Source organism: Hippocampus guttulatus, chromosome 23 (genome assembly GCF_054856545.1).
Source record: "Hippocampus guttulatus isolate MCC_2025c chromosome 23, RoL_Hgut_1.0, whole genome shotgun sequence".
Taxonomy (NCBI): Eukaryota; Metazoa; Chordata; class Actinopteri; order Syngnathiformes; family Syngnathidae; genus Hippocampus; species Hippocampus guttulatus.
In genome coordinates this window covers 2079046-2098106 of record NC_141283.1, presented here as the reverse complement: position 1 = coordinate 2098106, position 19061 = coordinate 2079046, and the positions used below count along the sequence as shown (strand labels likewise).

General features: G+C 43.2%; 1 protein-coding gene across 1 annotated transcript; it reads right to left on the bottom strand.

Moving 5' to 3' along the window:
* Positions 1 to 827: 827 nt before the first annotated feature.
* LOC147185667 (apolipoprotein B-100-like) lies at positions 828 to 17127 on the bottom strand. The gene is made up of 29 exons (XM_086104280.1): positions 17085 to 17127; positions 15897 to 16077; positions 14752 to 14784; positions 14558 to 14670; positions 14274 to 14419; positions 14043 to 14190; positions 13774 to 13926; positions 13518 to 13642; positions 13338 to 13423; positions 12802 to 13246; positions 12601 to 12715; positions 12338 to 12484; positions 12039 to 12250; positions 11744 to 11939; positions 11484 to 11660; positions 11198 to 11401; positions 10951 to 11118; positions 10649 to 10854; positions 10381 to 10563; positions 10154 to 10284; positions 9854 to 10064; positions 9600 to 9772; positions 9343 to 9503; positions 9153 to 9262; positions 8698 to 9071; positions 2587 to 8604; positions 2382 to 2493; positions 2109 to 2295; positions 828 to 2011 (listed from the first exon to the last, which is right to left on the bottom strand). Exons 2-29 carry the CDS (start codon positions 15949 to 15951, stop codon positions 1022 to 1024), a joined length of 11379 nt encoding a protein of 3792 aa, XP_085960406.1. The 5' UTR covers positions 15952 to 16077; positions 17085 to 17127; the 3' UTR covers positions 828 to 1021.
* Positions 17128 to 19061: the final 1934 nt, after the last annotated feature.

The window sequence follows — 19061 nt, the reverse complement described above, 5'->3', positions numbered from 1 at the left end:
ACGTTGCCATTGCCAATTTTTAATCCCAGTGATGACTAAGCATGTGGGTGAGTGAGCGTTTGTTGCGTCGAGCCAAAAGTGACTCAACCTGTCAATCCATACGCTGATGATTCACCTCTCCCCTATTTAGAAAAGCCGGTAAAGGCTGTTCGAGCAGGATTGTGTGAGAGCGTTGCACGCAAGATAACCTCATTAGACAGAGGAAGACAAGTCTAACTGAATATGATACTGCAATGTAATTTATCGCAAACGAACTTGTGGACTTGCATGCTATGGCTTTGATTGAAACCTGTGAAAAGAATATGATTTTGCACCCCTGTCATAAACTGACAATCCTGTTTTTCAGTCTAGGCTCATAACAATCGTCATCACTTTTCTCCCATTTATGGAATGGCTCGCTTGAAAATATGAAGGATTAAGTAAATGTCATTTCGCATTAGTATGGCTATTAACATTTCTGATGTTTTATTTGGAAAGAGTTATGTAAATGTTTATATATATTTTTAAATATGTATACTGTATATAAGAATACCTGTATGAGAGTGTGGTTTCAATGCTCAATTCTAATCTCAATACAAACTGAACTGTCAGGTGATTCTACGCAAGGATCTCATTTGAATGCGTCGGGGGAAACTAGTGTCGTAGTCTTGAAGCGCTCATTCAAAATCAAACTAAAAACTTTGAATGAAGCCAAGGATTTTAGAAACGGCTCTCGTGCCGATACTACATGTTGCGACAAGGTACGTGCTGTGCTTCGGATATAACGCGCAATTGATGTAATGGTTTTGTTTCATAGGCACTGCAGACAAAACATTGAACTCGGATGGTTCACTTTCAGATACTTTATTGACAAATGTCATTTATCCCGTGAGTACGTAAAAGGTTACATGCACAACAGATGAAACAAGATCATTTAAAACTGTCATACCTTTGTCATAAATATGGCTAAGCAATCTAAGTGGCAATACTCCTTCCAAAGAGGCGGGAGTGTTTTCTGCTAATTCAGACCTTGGTTTGTTCGTCATTGTTGAAATGCAAAAGGGAGGTCAATTTCAAGCCTTCCATTTGTGAGTTTCACCCGAGCCTCAGGTGAAGCTTCCGTCAGCCACCCGGAAAGAGTCGCGTTAGCCTGATCAACTCCCTTGATGATCATGTCGATGATGGAACCATACGCATTGTTGAGCTGCTCCGTGTCAAGGGCAGAGATCTTGTCAACGATAACCTTGATGAGCGTCACGATATTGCGGTAGATGTCATTGATTCGGAGGAACGCTTGATCTAAATAGTCAGACTTGATCGAGTCAACAAACTGCTGAGTTTTACCAACGACAGCTCTCATGGTCTCACTCATTTTCTCCAGCGTTGTGTCAAGACTCTCCATATTCTTCACAAAGGCCACCAGTCCATTCATGATGTCGCGTACATATGTTTTCACGTTTTCAAAGATCTGGCCAACGGTAACCGCATCACCAACTGGCATGGAGACTTTCATGGTGCTGATTTTCTCCACAAATGAGTTATAGTAGATCTCCATGGACTGATACATAATCTGGGTGTTTTTGTCCAGAGCCGTGGCAATACTGTCGGTCATTTTCTTCAGGACCTCAGGAAGGGTGGTCATTTCATCAGACCCTGGAAGTTGGAACTTGGTCTCCCTCAGGAGCTTAACGATAGCGTCCACGATAACCTGGAGGTTTTGCTGGTATTGGACAATGGTGTTTCTGAAGAAGATTGACAGCTGGCTCATCTGGACATCGTAGTTTATGGCGGCGTTATAGATATCACCGATGCGGGTAACGACGACATTCTTCAACTTGTCCACGTTGCTTGTGATCTGATACTTGCGAAGGAACTCCGTGAAAGCAGAGACGATGGAAGGGATTCGCTGTTTCAATTCCGAGAGAATGATTTTGGGTGCCTCTGTGTTGTAGGTAATCTGGAGGTTCATCCTATTTGCGTTCTTGGAAGAGGATTTTATGACGAAGATGTCGACATCAGCCTCTGGAGCAGACTGTCAAAAAAAAAAAAAAATCCCAAAAAAAGAACTGTTAAGCAAGACTGAGCAAAAAGCAATTCCATTTGTAAAAGCGTCAGGTTACTCAACTCACAGGATAACGACCGTAGACTCTTGCGCTCAATTGAGATGGGACCCTGCCATTCATCTGCAAGCCCAGGAAGCCAATAGATGGAGCAGATAGTGAGGCACTAAGAACATCTCTGCGAGCGGCGTAGCGAAGGTTGACATCAGTGAAAGTTGGGCTGGTGATGTCCACGTTGAGGGTCTGGCGAGAAACACTGAAAAAAGGAGATTTTAAATTGAATTGTGGTCCTGTGATTGAAGGAGAAAGAAGTACAGTATGCAAAGAAAGAGATAATCTTACCTCGTGCTTTGGTCAATGACATGGTTGGCATCCATGTTGAGGTCAGCATGTTTCAGGATGAGTTTGTTAATCACGTTCAAAGCGGCATTCTCAAAGTTTACCGTTGAAGAAGCTGTTGGGTAAAAAAAGGTTTTGTGTCATTCAGTACTTGAAAATATTGCAGTACAATACATATAATTATACTCAAGGAATATCATGAACTCACCATCCATGTCATAATCCAAGATGACGAACGTGGAGGTGGCGGAGGATTTAAGTGTGCCTTTGAAAACTGGAGCGTTTCCCTCCAAGAGCGTATCAAAATTTGAGGTGTACAGTGGGCTGATGAACTTGCCGTTGGTGGAGATCTTCTGTTTGGCGACTGTTACATCGACCACTGTTTTCTCCGAGATGGTGAAATCCCCCAGGGTGCTTGGTTGTGACAGATTAATCTCAATATCAGCAGTCAAGGAAGAGACTGGTGCAATATCAACGGTCGCTTGGGCAAAATGTTTCCCGTTGGTGTTGAAAGTGAACAGGTTGAGCTCATTGTTACTCAAATGCTTCAGCGTGGCGTACATACGACTGAGGGAGGCTTGCAAAGACACGCTGTCATTTAAATCGAAGTTGATCACTTTCGTGGTGCCGTGGTTCAGCTTGACATCAGCAATGACCTTGGAGGTGGAGCGCAGGCCGTTATTCAAGAACAGGTTCACGTCACTGTCCAGGACTCCAAGGACGATATAGTCATCAAGGACTTTGCCATCCACGTTTGCCTTCATGGCTGTCTCAATGGAAATGTCTTCACTGGTTCTCTCCAGCTTCAGGCTCCAATCGGCGTTTGCTTTTCCAACAGCCTTGACCACTGGAATGTTGTAATTGCCCTTAATGTTCACAGTGGAGTGAGCCTTGGTTTTGGATTTGGTGTCCCCAACCAGACGCTGGTTCAATTCCAAGCTCAGTATAGGCAGAGAAATTCGTGCAACAGAGGTCACGGAGGTAGCGGCTTCCAGAGTCTCACTACTCACGCTGAAGGTGCTGTCGTGGGTGCCTTCAATGTGCCGATTTTCTAGGGACAAGGAATTGGCCAGCTTGATTCCTCTTTTGCTGGTCAGGCTGGCGGTGCCATCAAGTTTAGCCTTTAAGGCCTCAAACACTGAGGTCGTCGTAGCTCCCAGACGGAATACAAGATCATCTGCTGCATTCAGCCCAGTGTTGACATTCACACTGATGACAGAAGACTTGAAGGACAACTCTGTAATCAGGTCACCCACGGGGGGGATCTCGATCAGGCTCATGATCACCGCAATGGGAGCAGCCTTCTTTTTCTGATAAACAATCTTGGCATCCAGATCCACGTTTTGCTTCGGCGAAATCATCAGGTGCTTCAGTCCCATCAGTTCATATAGATTCACGTCCTTTATTGCTGGGGTGCGCATGTCGACAAAGGGGATTTGGATGGCAGGAACGCTGATGGGGTTGTTGAGGAAGTCAAGATTGACATTCCCATCCATCGCGATAAAGGCGCCGGCCTCATTTCTGTTGTTGTCCACAGTGAGGTTGTAAGTCATTACAGCCTGATTAAGACGAGCGGTGTAAATTGTGTTCAGCTTCTGGTTGTTGGGTGTCAGAGCGGCGGAATAATCGTTGCGCAAATCAATCTTAGCAGTAGGTGCTCCAAAGATTGTAACCCTGCTATTGATTTTGTTTTGGAAGTCAGCAACCAAGTCGTTGGGAAAGGCAACAATGTTAATTCCATTGGAAAGGAGTCCCCTGACCACTCCAGTCACTTCTGTGTCATGGTTTGCTTTAAGATCGGCCTTCATGGTAATGAAGTTGACATTTCCAGAGGCGGAAACCACACTGCTCTTCACGATTGGCGCCTTCATGTTACTGAGCAAATTGAATTTGTAGATGTAAGGGCTCGCCTCGGCTGTTACTTGCTGTTTCATTGTCGCTGTTTTTAAGTCTGTGTTGCCGGAGAAAGTCAGTGTGACAAGGCTTGGACTGAGTGACAAATAGAGGGTGCTGTTGTGGTTGCTCTCCTGAGCAACAGACTTGCCGACATTGTCAACAGTCAAAGTGAGGGCGTAACCGTCTTGACGGACGATTGCTTTCTGGGTCACGATGGCATCACTTTTGACACCGACGATTGGAAGGTCGACAAGATGTTTGTAGTTAGTCTCGAGAGAAGCAGCCATTCCCTCTTCCATTGCAACGAAAACGTGGTTCGTGACATCAGCGTTGTAAATTGGAGTGTTCACTTTCACCGCAGTCTTTGCTTGGGCCTGGCCGGAGAGACCATAGAGAGATAGAGAGGCTAGGTGGTCGACGACGAGAGCAAGATGGTTGATCTTGAGGGTCTCTGCGAGCACAACGCGGCTCATTTTAGGAAGAGCAATCTGAGCAGTTGAGTCAACTTTGTAATTCAGGATTTCAAAGCTGGGAGATGTGCCTTGGGAACTGATCATGGCTTTGAATTGGGGTGTCATGACTTTTTCTGTGGCGTTTTGGAGCTCGGCAGATGTCTTCACGGTGTAGATGGGAGTATTAAACCGGATCTCGGCAGAGAGTTTGCCAAAGCAAGGGACGATAATATCACTTGGGATCGTTGGAAGTTCAATCTCAGGAACTGAAAGAGACTTAACAAGCTTATCGACAGGGAAGTGTGGGAGAGACGGGAAGGAGATCTCAGGAAGGGTAATTTCTGAGAGGTTTATCTCAGGCATGGAAGGCAAGTAGTTCATCTTGAGGTCTCCGAAGAAAGCATCAATATCAATTATTTTGAAGTCATAATTCAAGATGAAATCGATAACTTGGAGGATTCTCTGCTTGATGTCATCAAAGGAAATGGTGGTGGCTTTGATCGTATGGAAGCCCAGAATGGTGAACTCAGGAATGTCCAGCTGTGTGGGGATGTCAACCTGCTGAAGTTTATCCATGTTGAACTTCACGGAGGGAACCACAAGGTCAGTGAGCGGAACGGTGAAGGATGGAATAGTCACCTCATATTTCTTCAGTTCGCTCGTCAGCGCGTCGTAGATTTGCTGAAGCTCACCGATGATCTTTTGTTCAGGGAACACTGACCTGATTCCATCTATCACACTTTGGCAAATATAAGTGGCAATCGCCAGAACTTTCTTGTAGTAGTTCCTCATTACCTTGACGTATAAGACAAGCTCATCTCTGAAGTCGATATTTGTAACTTCTTTTTTGATTTCTTCAAAGACCCTCCTGATATCTTCAAATATAGCCTGGTCCATCAGTTCCTTTACAGATGTAAGAATTTCTGCAACTCTGATTTCTCTCAGACGATCCGAAATGCCTTTAGCAGAGGTCAAGACAACGTTGGCGAAATCCTTTGCCGCTTCTAGTTTCTTGGGAATTTCCAGAGCCCTGATTAGATCATTAACATAAGTTGTGCAGCTTGCAGTGATTTTATTAACCTTATCCACAAATGCCTTATAATCCAGTGATGTCATCTTCTGCATGATAGACTCAGCGAAGGACTTCAGGTCTTGAATCATATCCTTAACTTCAGTAGATTGCATGTAGTCAATGACGACCTGGAAGAATTGCTGGCATTTTGCAGGGATGTTTGCATCCTTGACCATTCGGGCAACAGTGTTGAGGGTTTCCTCAATTCTAAACTGCTTGATGACCTCCACAAGTTTTTCAAAGATGACTTGGATCTTTTTGTCAGCTTCAAGCTTGACAATGAACTCCCTTATCTTGGAAGACAATGCGTTGATTTTGTCAAAGACCTTGAGATCCTGGATCAGTTCCTGGATATACTCCGTCATCTCATTGAATAGCTCGATTGGGATCTGACTCGTTAAAACCTTGACGGAACCGCTAATGTCAATATCTTTAATGATCTTCTTCAGTTCAGCAACAAAGTTGACAAGATCGAAATTGTCAACGGACTGCTTCATGATATTCAGGCAATCCTTCAGATTAGACACGATTTGGTATTCCTTCTCAATATTATGCAGGAATGCCACACTAGTGCCTCTCAATTTTTCCAAGTCGATCTGCTGGATCATCGTCTTCACAGTCTCGATAAGATACAGGACCATTCCCTTGATGTCATACTTTTCATTAATGGCATTTAGCAGTTCCTGGATCTGTGATGCCACGGTTTCAGGCAGGCTGCCGTCAACAATAATCTTCTCCATCATGGCAAAATAGTGTTGGATGTAAAAGGTGACCTCAGTGATCATTTTCTCAACGTGAACCCTAAGGTTTCTGAAAGCAGCATCCACATCCTCCATGGAAATCAGAGATTTGGGGGTAAGGTCACTGATGTACTCCTTCAACTGAATGACTTTGCCTTCAATGTTAAGTTGGGCAACAAACTCACTCACACGCTGCGGAAGAGCTTCAAGTTTTTCTCCGATCCGCTCATTCTTGATGTAGTCGCGAACAAGTTCTGCAACACCGACAAGAACATCCTTGATACCTTCCAAGAAGACAGGCACGTTTTCCAGCAGAGGGAACTGAATGATGTGACAGTTTGTGTTCTTATCATACTTGAGGAAGCCTGAGACACCAAATTCCTGGTTGTCTTTGGATTCTGCGTTGATGATGTTTGTGAGGATGTTCGCGGAAATGCTCATGCCAGTTCCCTCGGCGGTGTTGTAAACGCTGATGTCCTGATTAAAGGCGTGATTGTTGATTTTCGACTTCAGACTAACAATGGCCTTCTGTTCATTCATAGAAAGACCGGCATCCATCTTATTGTCCAATGTGGTCTCGAGGGAAAGTCCGTTATCTAGCGCCTGGCTCACTGAGGCTCGGCATTCATGTGAGGTAGCAAAAGCCAAGGGTTGCGCTCGCAGGAGGAACTTGCCGTAGAGTTGTGCACTGTGCTTTCCGTACAACGCCATGTCTCCATCAGCATTGAAGATGGCATCGAGGTTGAAGTCGAAAGGAACAATGCTGGAACGGATGTTGTGGTCAAAGCGCAGAAGCTGCGAGTTAAAGCGAGCGTCATTGGTGAACTTGGCAGCAAGACCGATAATCTCAAGATCTGAGGTGTGGCTCATGTAGGTTCCAAAAAGATTCCCAATTGTGCTGCACTTTGCGATGGCAGTCATGTCAGCATAGTTAATCTGATAGCTGTGCTTGATCTCTGATTTATCATAGGTAGTTTTCAGACTTCCGGTCAGGTCAATTTTGTAGGAGCCGGCCTGCAACTGGGCATCATTGATGATATTAGCGGCGAGAAGCTTCAGGTTGTTGTTGACCTTGGCAGATGCGGTGTAGGGTGTCAGGTTAATGGCAATATCGTGAGTATAAGAGGCAGACTCACTAGCCTGGGCTTTAGCCTTAGAGTTCAAGATAAGGCTAGAAAGTGTTAGCGTCAGATCATTGCCATTATCAAAGTTGAGGTCGAACATTGCAGCCTTGTTATTGAAGGACAGAGTTGCTTTCGTAGTGTCCAGCCCAGCGTTAAAGGTGTTGTCCAGAGACAGTGGGCTCCGAAGCGTGTTTGTTCCACTTGTGACCAAACCGTTCTTGTCCAATCTCAGGGTGGCTTTGTGCATGGCCGTGTTCTTCAGAAGCTTAATGTTGGCATCGCTGTTTACAGTCAGACCGTTGACATCAAGAGAGGAAGTGAGCAGTGAGTAGATCAGATCTTCTCGGTGGTCCGCGTTTGTTTCCACTCTCAGAGCAATTTTGCCTGCTCCGGCCGAGGCTTCAGCTTTGTGGTGGATTTTCATACCAAGAGCACGGGCGCTTGAATGGCACTTCAGTGAGGCTTTGCTGTCTGCGAAAGAAAACTCAGCGGAATGCGTCAAGGTGTCTTCAAAGGCGTTGGTGTTCGAAACAACTAGGAGGTCACCATCCACAAAGCTTCCGGTGAGTCTGTTTTTAGCCTGAACGATTGTTGATTCCAATTCAAGCAAAGAATCGAACTTTGCATTTGGTTTGAATGGAATAACGTAGAATGTCTGATTTGAAACAGTCTTGGCAGAGAGGGGTCCGGCCTTGAACATTCCCTTAAAGCTGCTATCAACAGAGATCTTCTCAGCGTTGATTCCAGTCAGAGAGTTGTGATCGATGTCGACATTGAGGCTAAATGGGCTTGTGGCTTCAATCTTGCTATGGGAGTGAACGTTAATTTTGTCAGTGATGGTTGCATCCTCAACAAAACTGACACTGGCTTCAAGAAACTTGTGGGACAAAGAGCCTTTCATCTGGGCTTTCAGTGAGTCAGTGGTGGCCAACAGTCCAGAGCCTAAACGAAAGAAACGAAAATTAAATTCAAAGTCGTTACAGCCTTGTTTAAGACTCAGTTAATCTATAATAGTTAAAAGTTTAAAAAAAATACCTTCGATCTTGAATGAGAGGATTTCAAATTGAGAGGTTCCTTTGGCATCAAACTTGGCAGAGTAACTTGGAGCTTCCATAACATCCTTGCCGGCTGCGATTGAGGTCTCAAAGTCGTAGAGGTTGCTCTTCATCTGTGTTGAAACTTTAGCTTTGCCAAAAAGAGGAATAGTCAAAGTGATCCTCTCAGGGACAAAAACCTCCGGGATTGGAATCTCCATGGAGACGATCTCCAGTCCAAACTCAGGCAGAGACAGGTGAGGTGTTGTTAAAGCCGGCGGGAAGTTGAGCTCCTTTGTTGACTTTCCCCCAAGAGGGACTGGAATGGTGACGGTGAAGCGCTCTTTGTTGAAGTAGTACACAGCCTTTGTTTCACTGTAAAAAGTACAAAAGTTCAATTTAGAAATGTTTTGGAAACACCCAATCACTAATTCATGTGGCTCATTTCCAACATACGTGTTCAGGAACAGTGTCTCTGGCAGGGAAATTTCAGGCATATTTGGAACTCTGAAGTTCTGAAGGTAAGGGATCTCAGCACCATACTTCTCCATGTAGTTGTTTGCCGCCTAAGAAACAGACAGCAATCGAAGCTGTTCTACTTCAACACGAATAAAATCCCATTTGCAAAAATTGTTGGATCTCATACCTCTCCAAACCTCTTAAAGATGTGAGAGACCTTCATGTCGGTCCGTCCCACCTTTGTGTCAAGAAGGTCTTGGGTGTACTTCTCAAACAAATCCTTGAATGGGCCAAAGGTGACGTCAGTGTTCATGTCAGATTTGAACCCAACCTCAACCTTGTTGTCGTCTAAATAACGGAAAAAGTGCAAACAGTTTCAGATGAGCTAAAGTATTACTGATGGTTGTTTTTTATAAGGAAAAAAGCATAAGAAAAATATATTACCATATTTCATTGCAATCTCCTGCTTGGACACAGCATCCATGACCTTCACTTCACTCTTTAGTTTCAATTCCAATTCTTCCTCTCGCTTCATGTCAGCTGTGACTGAGGCGTCAACGTTAAGTGTGGGGACCAGGAGCTGAATTTGAAGCATACCTTTCTTCATCACCTCAAGACTGAAAGAAATACCAGCGAGTCAGAAGCTAATAGACGTCGTATGACATCTTTGTTCCTCCATGAGACACTTGATTTCTTACTTGGCTCGACCAATGAGGGAAAGCTGAGGGATTTTTTTGTTCAGAAGATCCAAATAGATGGAATGGGTTCCTTTGCCTCTGGTATTGCCATCAACAACACCCAGTCTCAAACCTGCTTCCACATCATAGTCAGGAATCTGGATATCAGCTGTGACCGTGTGCTTCCTTCTGTTGTATTTCATGATGGCTCTGGCTTCTGTGGGCTTGGCGCCTGTTTTGGTCCGACCAATTCCATAATGTCACTCCAGTGAATTTCAGAACCACGTCAAGTAGCGTGCTATCGTCTTGAGTGTGATGTACCTTCAGCTCTCAGAACAAACTTCACAGAGTCGATCTTATGCTTGCCCTCGTCTCCCTCTTTCAGCAGCTCATAGGCAAGAGTGGCAGTGTACTCAGTGACTTCGCCTGTCGGATGGAGCTCCAGTGCAAATCTATTCAATAAAACGCATAAAATCATTTCATGAACGAATCCGTTTTTGCTCAGTAATCTATATCGAAAAATGTAGCTGTTCTTTGTGTAATCTCACTTGCTGTCACCAGTGATGGGGAAGTAGGGTGCTGTGTCTTGAGAGAAAGCATCCGTGTACTGAAGAGCAGTGCAATATTTCATCCCAGCAAAGAAGGGGGTGCATTCACTGACATCGACTTTGTTTGTCACCATTGGGGGGAGAGTCACGACCCTCAGGTCATTAACTGCCACCAGGGTGTTTCTAAATTTGAAACACAGAGAAGGAGTTCAAATAAAATATTTCGCTTTTGACACCATTCCGACACCATTTTTTGTGTGCAGCTTACGTCATTTTGATGAGCTTGGTTGGTCTTTTTGGAGCAGGGATGGTCAGCTTGACGTGGTCACGTCCCATCGAGATCTTGGCCTGGAGGCCACTCTCGTGGAAGATGTTGGAGTGCATCTCTAATCCAGAGTTGAGATATTCAGGAATGTAGGCGCCAACGTGGGTTGTAAACTCAACGCCCGCAGAGGGCATGAAAGCGACTTCACTCTGTCAGAGAAACACAAAAGATGCACAGTCGTTAGTGTAATGATACGTGACTTACGTATCATTTGGTACGGTTGAACACGTTCAGCAAAAAATTACCATGTCGCGGGCCATCTTAAATCCAGCCTTGACACCAGGGGTGAAGGTTCCAGACAATGTAATTTTCAGAGGCACGCCAGTGACAGTCGGCAGGAAAAAGTCATTGTCCATGAAGATGTAGTGGGCGAAGATGGTGTTGTCAGCCTTTGTCATCAGTCCCTTCAGGAGCTGCACAAATACAAATCAGATTTAGATCTCAAACATGTTTTGTAAACTGTGCTCCTCGAGCCGCATTGTCTTTCATTACATCAGTAGGGAACATCTTGAACATGCTCTCAAACATCAGGGCAGCAGAGTAGGCCATAGCTTCCAATTCACTGGTCTTCAGATATCCCAGCTCGTTTCCGAACAATCTCAGATACATCATCGCCTCTGGAGACTTGGTGGCCTGCAGTTTTCTCATCAGCGCGTTGAGATTCTGCCCAACTTCTTTCATGAAGTTCTGAGAGATCTGAACACAGATGCGGAGAGGAAGTATTACCGAATTGTTCGACACAACCAAAGTACAAGTTCTTTGCAACCGACTCAAGTACCCGTCTCTTCATCTCAGCATTCCTCAAACCGGGAAGGAAGCTCTGTACAATCTCTTTGACTGCATGCATGTTATCCGAGACAAAGTACATCGTCTTCATGGCAGTGTCGGGGAAGAATCCATTGTCACCAAACAGTGCTTCAACCGTTGGTTCAAATCCTTTACCCTCAACACCAATCTGTAATGATCGTACAAGTCAACCAATTGGTGTTATAGAAACTTAAACTGACGGTTTGTGTTTTGATCATTCAGAATATTTACCTCCATCATGTCAATGTCAAATCCAAATGCCTTAAGAGTCATTTCCAGCATGGCTTCTTTGGGCAGGTAGCTGGTGCCCTCAAAGATCATATTTCCCTCGACAGATCCCATCCGGTAGTTACGAGAGAATTTGGTGGGGTTATTGACGGGTCCAATCTCATTGTCCTGGATGGCATCGCGAATCTTTTGTCTGAGTCTTGATAAGAAAAGAGATACATTTTCAACTCTAATCGTCTAAATTCTACAGTACCCTGACAATGACAAAATAAATCATACGTAGCAGCTTGTCACTCACTCTTCAGTTTTCGTCCCAGTTGAAGACAAAATATTGGTCATGTGGGATACCACAAAGCTCTTGAATTGGGTATCTTTCTCGGTGGGCAGGGCAGCGGCCAAACGTGCCAACTCACTTGGCAGCGGGTTCTTCATAACCACAAGATATGCAGCGATTCTCTTTTGCAGTGGGGTGGCACTGTCCAAAAGGACCTGAATGAGAAGTTCTCTTCCCTGTGACAGAAGAAATTGATCCAATTAGCAAGTACGATCATGAATTATTCAAACCATCCTTTAATATCTCTAAAAATTGGCACGTGCCTCATCTGAGATGGGAGTCAGCCGGTAAACCTGGATGGCAGCTTGCTGCACTGCCAGGGAAGCAGCTGGCTGGTTCACACACTGGAGCACTGAAGATCTGAGTGCAGGACTAGCAGGCACAACAGCGGGAGCCATGTTCCCAATAACCTAGACCAACACGGACAAAAGTTAGTTTTATCGTACGGAATAAAGAAACGGGCTTTTGATAATGGGTTAATGTTTCCATAAGACTCATGGAACGAGCCATTTGCTACATGACATACCCTCAAAGTCAGGAAAGTGTTTTCTTCATCACCAGCGCAGTCGCCCAAATGACCAGCCAAGAATTCAGCAACAGAGCGAATCTCAGGGATTAGCTTTCCTTCACTTTTGTAAAACCTGCAGATGAAGAAATGTCGGTTTAGTGCCTTCGAATTATATTTGACAGTCAATGGTATACCCTGAATAAAGGTAACAAAGCTCACCTCTTGACTACATTGCTCAGGGCGTACATGATGGGCTTGCTGGGCTTGTACTTGACCATTTCGAGCATGTCATTTATCAGCAGGGCAGAAGGATTAGAAACAAGTCCCAATGCAAAAACTGTGGCGTCAACTTCAATTGCTGTGGTTTGGAAGCCCCGAAGGATCTGCATGATGGCACTGCTGCACTCCGGAGTTCCGCACTGGGCCAGAACTTGATAGGTCAGGACACGGGACATAACGAGAGCCTCTGGAATGGCACCGCTCAGAGTTTCGGTCTTCATTCCGCGGACCATGGTGACCATCTGACGGAAGAGGTGTGCCCTCCTCTCGCCCTCGGTCTCAGGCAGATTGACCAGTTCACTCATCAGATCCAGATAAGCTTCTTTATCCTGGAAGTATGTCTTGTGCTCAACGGTGTCCATATGAAGACTCTTGACGTTATCACCTGTGACACATCAGCAGCATCGTGGTCATCGGTGATTCTGCTTTGAAGATGGGAATTAAAACATCTCAGGAAAAAAAATATGTAGATTTACCATGATCAAAGATTCTGTCGTTGGAAGTGGAAACGTGCACCAGGGTCAGTTCTTGCTTTCCGACATTTGTAACGCCATATTCACCCCTGAAATTGTAAAGCACCGTTTTAGGATCCGAACTGAGGCAGAAAATGCGCTATTTTACTGAAACAGCGGGCATTAGGTAAAATTCAGATTTACTTGTGGGAGAATGGGATCAGGATGTGCTTCTCTGTGCAGGACCCGGAGGTCATGTGTTTCTTCTCGTTGTCAAACTTGTAGTTACAGGTCTGTGAGCTTCTGACGAGCTTGGAAAGGGGGTATTGCTGAAAATGAAAAATGAAATAATCATTATGAAAGGGACATTGTGCTTTGTTCAATTTTAAATGGCATTTTCTTGCCCTAAACTCTCTTGTTTCATTTCCTGCATGCCTTTTGTATTTTTTTTTGATCTTACCATGCCAGAGATGAGTGCCAAGGGGCTGGTATAATCTCTTGTTGGGACAAATCTGTCACATGTGGAGAGGTCCCTTTCCAGGCTGATGTCTGTTGCAATGTCCTCCCTAGCGTTGATGGTGTAGAAGGTCTCGCACATACCGTGAACCGTTGGCTAAAATGCAAAATGAACAAATGCATTCAGTACTCGTTTTACAATAGAAGGCATTATTAGTTTAATCGAGGAAATAGAATATTGTTGTTGCTTTTGGAGATTGCCAAAAGGTGTACCATATTCTTATTCTTGTCCTCTTCCATCATAGGCACAGCCAGGGCTGAGATGATACCCCTCTTGATGTTCAGGGCGGTTGTTGTCTCACCTTCCTCAGGGTACAGTTTCACATCGTAGACACCCTCAACTACAACCTTGAGAGGATATCTTCAAGATGGAGAAAATATGTTAACCGGCTTGTTTTTGGACAACCCCATATTTGTTAAAATGTTCCAAATTTTTGGGGGTACCTTTCCATTTCATCAGCAAAGGCATTTGAGCTGGGGGCAGCACCGAACGTGGGGTTGCCATCTGAGTCAGAGCCAACCACTTCACTCAGGGCACAGCCAGTTGTGCGCACGATGAAACTGCAAGTCTGCGGAACTTCGATTTCAACCTGTGACATATGACCCACGTCGAATTAATATCATATGTTTACCTCCACCGCGTTTCAACTTATTAAAACTGACTCGTTGTAAATGTAATATCTGAAATAAATATATGCATATCAGAAAAGAGACTGGATTGCTCCTACTTTGCATGTTGCCCTGGGTCCATTCTTGACTGATGAGGCTCCGTCGATGGCATTCAGAGATTCCGCCACGTATTGGTATTCGTACTTGTGCAGGGTCTTGTACCGTTTGGCCACTTGAGTAGAAAATCACATCAATTTAGTAAGACGCTCATTGCTGTCATGTGATAAATTATTCGGCAATCGGGGCAACTTACGCAGACACGTTGGCTGATCTCCATCTTGCGCAACTTTGAACAAGAAAGAGTATCATTGTTTATTGATGCCAAAAGATTATTATTAGTGTGGCTCTTAGAACATAGACATAAGATTAATTAAAGACTATTTTAATGTACTGTATTGTGTTATGAGTTGTTTATCTGCTATTAAAAAATTGACTATATATCTCTATATATATATATATATATATTATATACAGGTATATATATATATATACAGTATTCTTTTTTTTTAGCGAAGGCTTTATCAAATCCAGTTTTAGTCTGAGGAACTACTTTATGAAAGTGCTGATGATGAATTATTTCAAGACTTTGTGACATCTCTCTTTTCTGCAGATAAGGGTGTCCAAACAACTTTCTGATAGGCAGCAAAGTACAAAGATGGGTGCAGTAGTAATCACGATTCGAAGTGCAGAGTGAAAAACAGACACCGGGGGTTTAATGCCGAGACAAAGGCATGTTGATAGATAGGGTCACCATAATCCAGAACTGATTTATCCCCAAAAAAATTTTGAGCAGCCTTTTCCTCCATGAAATTTGTTTTGTTGCGGTATAAATGTTCTGAATATGACATGATTGTAATAGCAGTGTTTGCGATATTGGAAAAGGAATATTCTGTCAAACTATTTTTTGTATAGAAATGAGCATCACAGGACCAATTATCGCGCCTTGCGGGACACCTTTGATCAATGCCAGGTAAGCCAAACCTTTACGCTGATATTGAATTCAACACACAGAAAGAATGAAGAAGATTCCAATAGTCTGACAAATCCCTGACTTGCATTTTTTAAGGTAATCATAGAAAAGGAGAAGACTGACTTGGAAAAAAAAATCCTTTCTGGCAACAATCTGTAAACTTCAATTTCCTTTTCCCTCAAAGGTAAAGTTTCTCCTCTGTGAAATGTCCAAATTAATGAACCGGATTCAGATGGTCATCCACAGACTCTTTAGCATGAGGACACTTCAAATAGCATGATCTTTAGCCAACAGTGATCATAGAAAATTTGCAACAGCAAGCTTAATCTTTATACCTAAATAATATGAAATTGAACATTCATATTATGAAATACAATACTGTATATTTAAAAGGACGACAAAAGACGACAACTGTCAGAAATACTCACCAGCCAAGGCTGATGCGCCGAGGATCAGCAGAAGGCAGAGCTTGGAGTCCCTCATGGTGGGCCCGTATAGCCCAATTCCTTCGGACGCTTGGCGAGTACTCAGATGAGACTGAGTCGTCCGAATCCCTGCGGAGCTTTTATAGAGCACTTACTGGGAGGAACGCTCAAAGTCCACTGTGACCTGCAGTGTGGAGGGACAAAGGGAAAAGGTTTGAAAAGGATACTGCGTTGCTCAAAGCAAAAGCTTACAACACAGATTTTTCTGAAATCGTTACGCGGCGGGGTCCTCACTCAAATGTTTGATCTATCGAGACAAGTCAATGAGTTGAAGTTACTTTGTTCCTTGTTTGTTTTTTGTAACTCAATGTCTGCGCTTGACCAAAGTGGGTCAACCAAGTCAAATGGAGCTATCGTGTACCATTAACTTGTTTCTACGACAAGACTGACTTAGACAAAATTTTTCTTCCATTTCTTAAAGCGTTTTTTTTAATCTGGTGATTAATTTATTGACTCAATTGAAACAAGTTTAGCAATTTCTAATGTTGATTAAATACAAATTAAAAGCATAGCAAGGTGGCTTTTTGGGCCCTTTATTTTGTATTGTGCCGTTTTGTTCTGAAAACAACAAGGGGCCCCACAAATATGCAAATTAAAACTGTCACTGTCACTGAAAGGGTTAAAAAAGAATATTCGGACGATTTTCTTGATGTAATATTTCGTTAATTATGAAATCAAACGAAACACCGATGTGAGTCATTTCAGAGGACTATCTGTTGAAATCAAAGTTTAGCTCCAACGTTGATCTGTCGTTGGCAGTCCTTTATTGCACTCAGTACTTATTTGTGATTCATCGCATTTTGAAAATGGCCACACCCATGAAAGCAAGCTTCACTAAATTACAGCCAAAACATACCAGAAAGTGTGTCGCAAAGATTCACCGAAGAATCGGAAAGTAAGCGACACTTTAGTTTGGGTGTCATCTATTCTCATTAAATATTGAAAATTCTGACTGCTGTTTGGATTTCTGGATTTTTTTTCAGAAATGTTTCAAACGGTCCTCAGCAGACTTTTTTTTCCAAACGGGAAAAATAAAAAGGTTGCCACACATGTTTCATACCCAACATTTATAAATGCAGTCTCATTCCAAGTAGATTACAAGTACATAAAAAATGACAATTTTAATAGTACCTTCTTGTTCTTGTGTTGCTGCTTCCACTGCCACCAACCCAAAATGAAAACTGTCCCCCCCTAATTCAATACAAGCTGGAGAATGAACTTTGATCAACAAATATTCAAAGGTTCCTCTCAGGCTTTATTTGCTGTTCAGGCAAACATAAATAAACATTTTTTAACTCTGCGCAAATTTTTTTTTCTTTATCCGTGAACCTAATTTTTAGTGGAAGCATATTTGGCGGCATCATTTGGAAAATTTAACTTGAAGATGTGGGTTTGTATTGACTGCCATATTTGTGGTTTGGATCCAAAGCGGGTTTGGGGCAGTGGGGGTTAATCCTTGAATACTTGATAAGCTACACTTTGTGCGATTTGTCTGAGTGATTCAATCACGAGAAAGCTCATATACTGTATGAAAGGACATTTTTGGTGCTACTTTGCTGATGATGAAAAGAAAATTCTGTCATTTGTAACCATTTTTTTCTGGCACGTTACATTTTTTAACGATTATAAAATATTTGATCAACTTGATTCTACTTTTTGTGACCTAATTGACATACTTAGAGTGGTTACTAAATGATTGGTCAATCTGGAGGGGGCAAACAGTGGCCCGAAAGTCCAGACATAACCGAGTCATGTACAGAGTATCTGCCGTGTCGTAAAACGCAATGTGCACCCTGCAGCAATGTTGTTGTTCTATTTTATCAGGGAGCGAGTGATAACGCTTTTTGAACCTAATAAAAGGATTGACAATCTAAGAAGACAGGACAAAGTTTATTATACACCTTCCATAGAAGGCGTGCATGCTATCGTGTTGTTACGTATTGCATACGTTCTTGCGTTCAGATGATCTAACTTAAGCAAAAAATATATACGTATATTAAAAATCCAGCCTTTTTCTGTACTGCTAGTCCTCACTCGCACAGACGATTAAAAAAAATTTGAATTAGGGAGTGAAAATGTTTCTGTTCTTTTTATTCCAGAATTTTGTTGTTGTTGTTGTTGTTGTTTTTAGAATTACGTGGCCTGTCTGGTCACATGTACTGTATGGCTGAACAGGCTAGAGATTTCCCCACTTTATAGCAGAGGAGTCACGCTTGACGACCTTATAGAGATGCTTCGTCTAGAATAAAAAAAAATAAAAATTTGATTTTCATGAAAAGGGCAGAGGGTCACGTTTTTTTTTTCCAAAGAAAATTTGAGGCTTAATGCAACAAGTTTATGACAGCAACCAAAGACTTTACCCTGACCTAATCTAATCCTTTCCCATGTGTATAGTATGACATTTGGTCATCCAGCTAAATCTTAACGTGACTTTTTCAACTAGTCATGCTTTAGTGTGCATAGTCCATGAACTTTATGTTGCGTTCCTTTCGTGTTATTCTGCATCGTAAAAACGCTGCCATAATGGTTCGGCTGGTGTGTTTTCTAACCACAATGGGTAAAGACACACATTTTTTTTCTCATTATATGTGCTATAGACAGTGGAGTGTGTTATTCCGGTTCTTTAACAAAATCATTTTGGACAAGGCCTCGACTTGCAAAGCGGTGGCCTCCTAAACTTGCAGACCTCTTAGCACCCTCTAGTGCACAATTTCGGGAAACAAAAACTCCTCTGCTCACCTGAAAATGTTGTTTCCTAATAATTTGGGTGGTTTCCCCTTTTCAATTCCAACGGTTACGTTTAATTCAACAGTCTACATGTGTGCGCTGCATGCGCCCCATTCATTGATCTGCGATGCTAGTGTATGAAGTATCAAAAATCACTTTTTTTCCCCCCACACTGTGCTGGAAGAAACCGTTTGTCTCACCGCAACCCCCTCTCCCTCCTCCTCCAACCCTTGTTGTCATGGTAACAAAATCAGTACTCCCCATTGCCGAATGTGGAGTGAGCAATGGGTCATTTTGCACGAGACAGTGCGGTCCCAACGTTTCGGTGTAGCGCCATCCCTGCCTTCAGATAGAATGAAACCTGCAATGTGCTTATGGGAA

Bases quoted from the DNA above. Each gene is read 5' to 3' on its own strand.
- LOC147185667 (XM_086104280.1), bottom strand. From the start codon at position 15,951: ATGAGGGACTCCAAGCTCTGCCTTCTGCTGATCCTCGGCGCATCAGCC. The intron at 10,564-10,648 runs GTAAGCTGCACA...TTTCAAATTTAG, and splicing joins ACCAAGCTCATCAAAATGAC to AAACACCCTGGTGGCAGTTA. The intron at 2,296-2,381 runs GTAAGATTATCT...TCCTTTTTTCAG, and splicing joins GTCATTGACCAAAGCACGAG to TGTTTCTCGCCAGACCCTCA.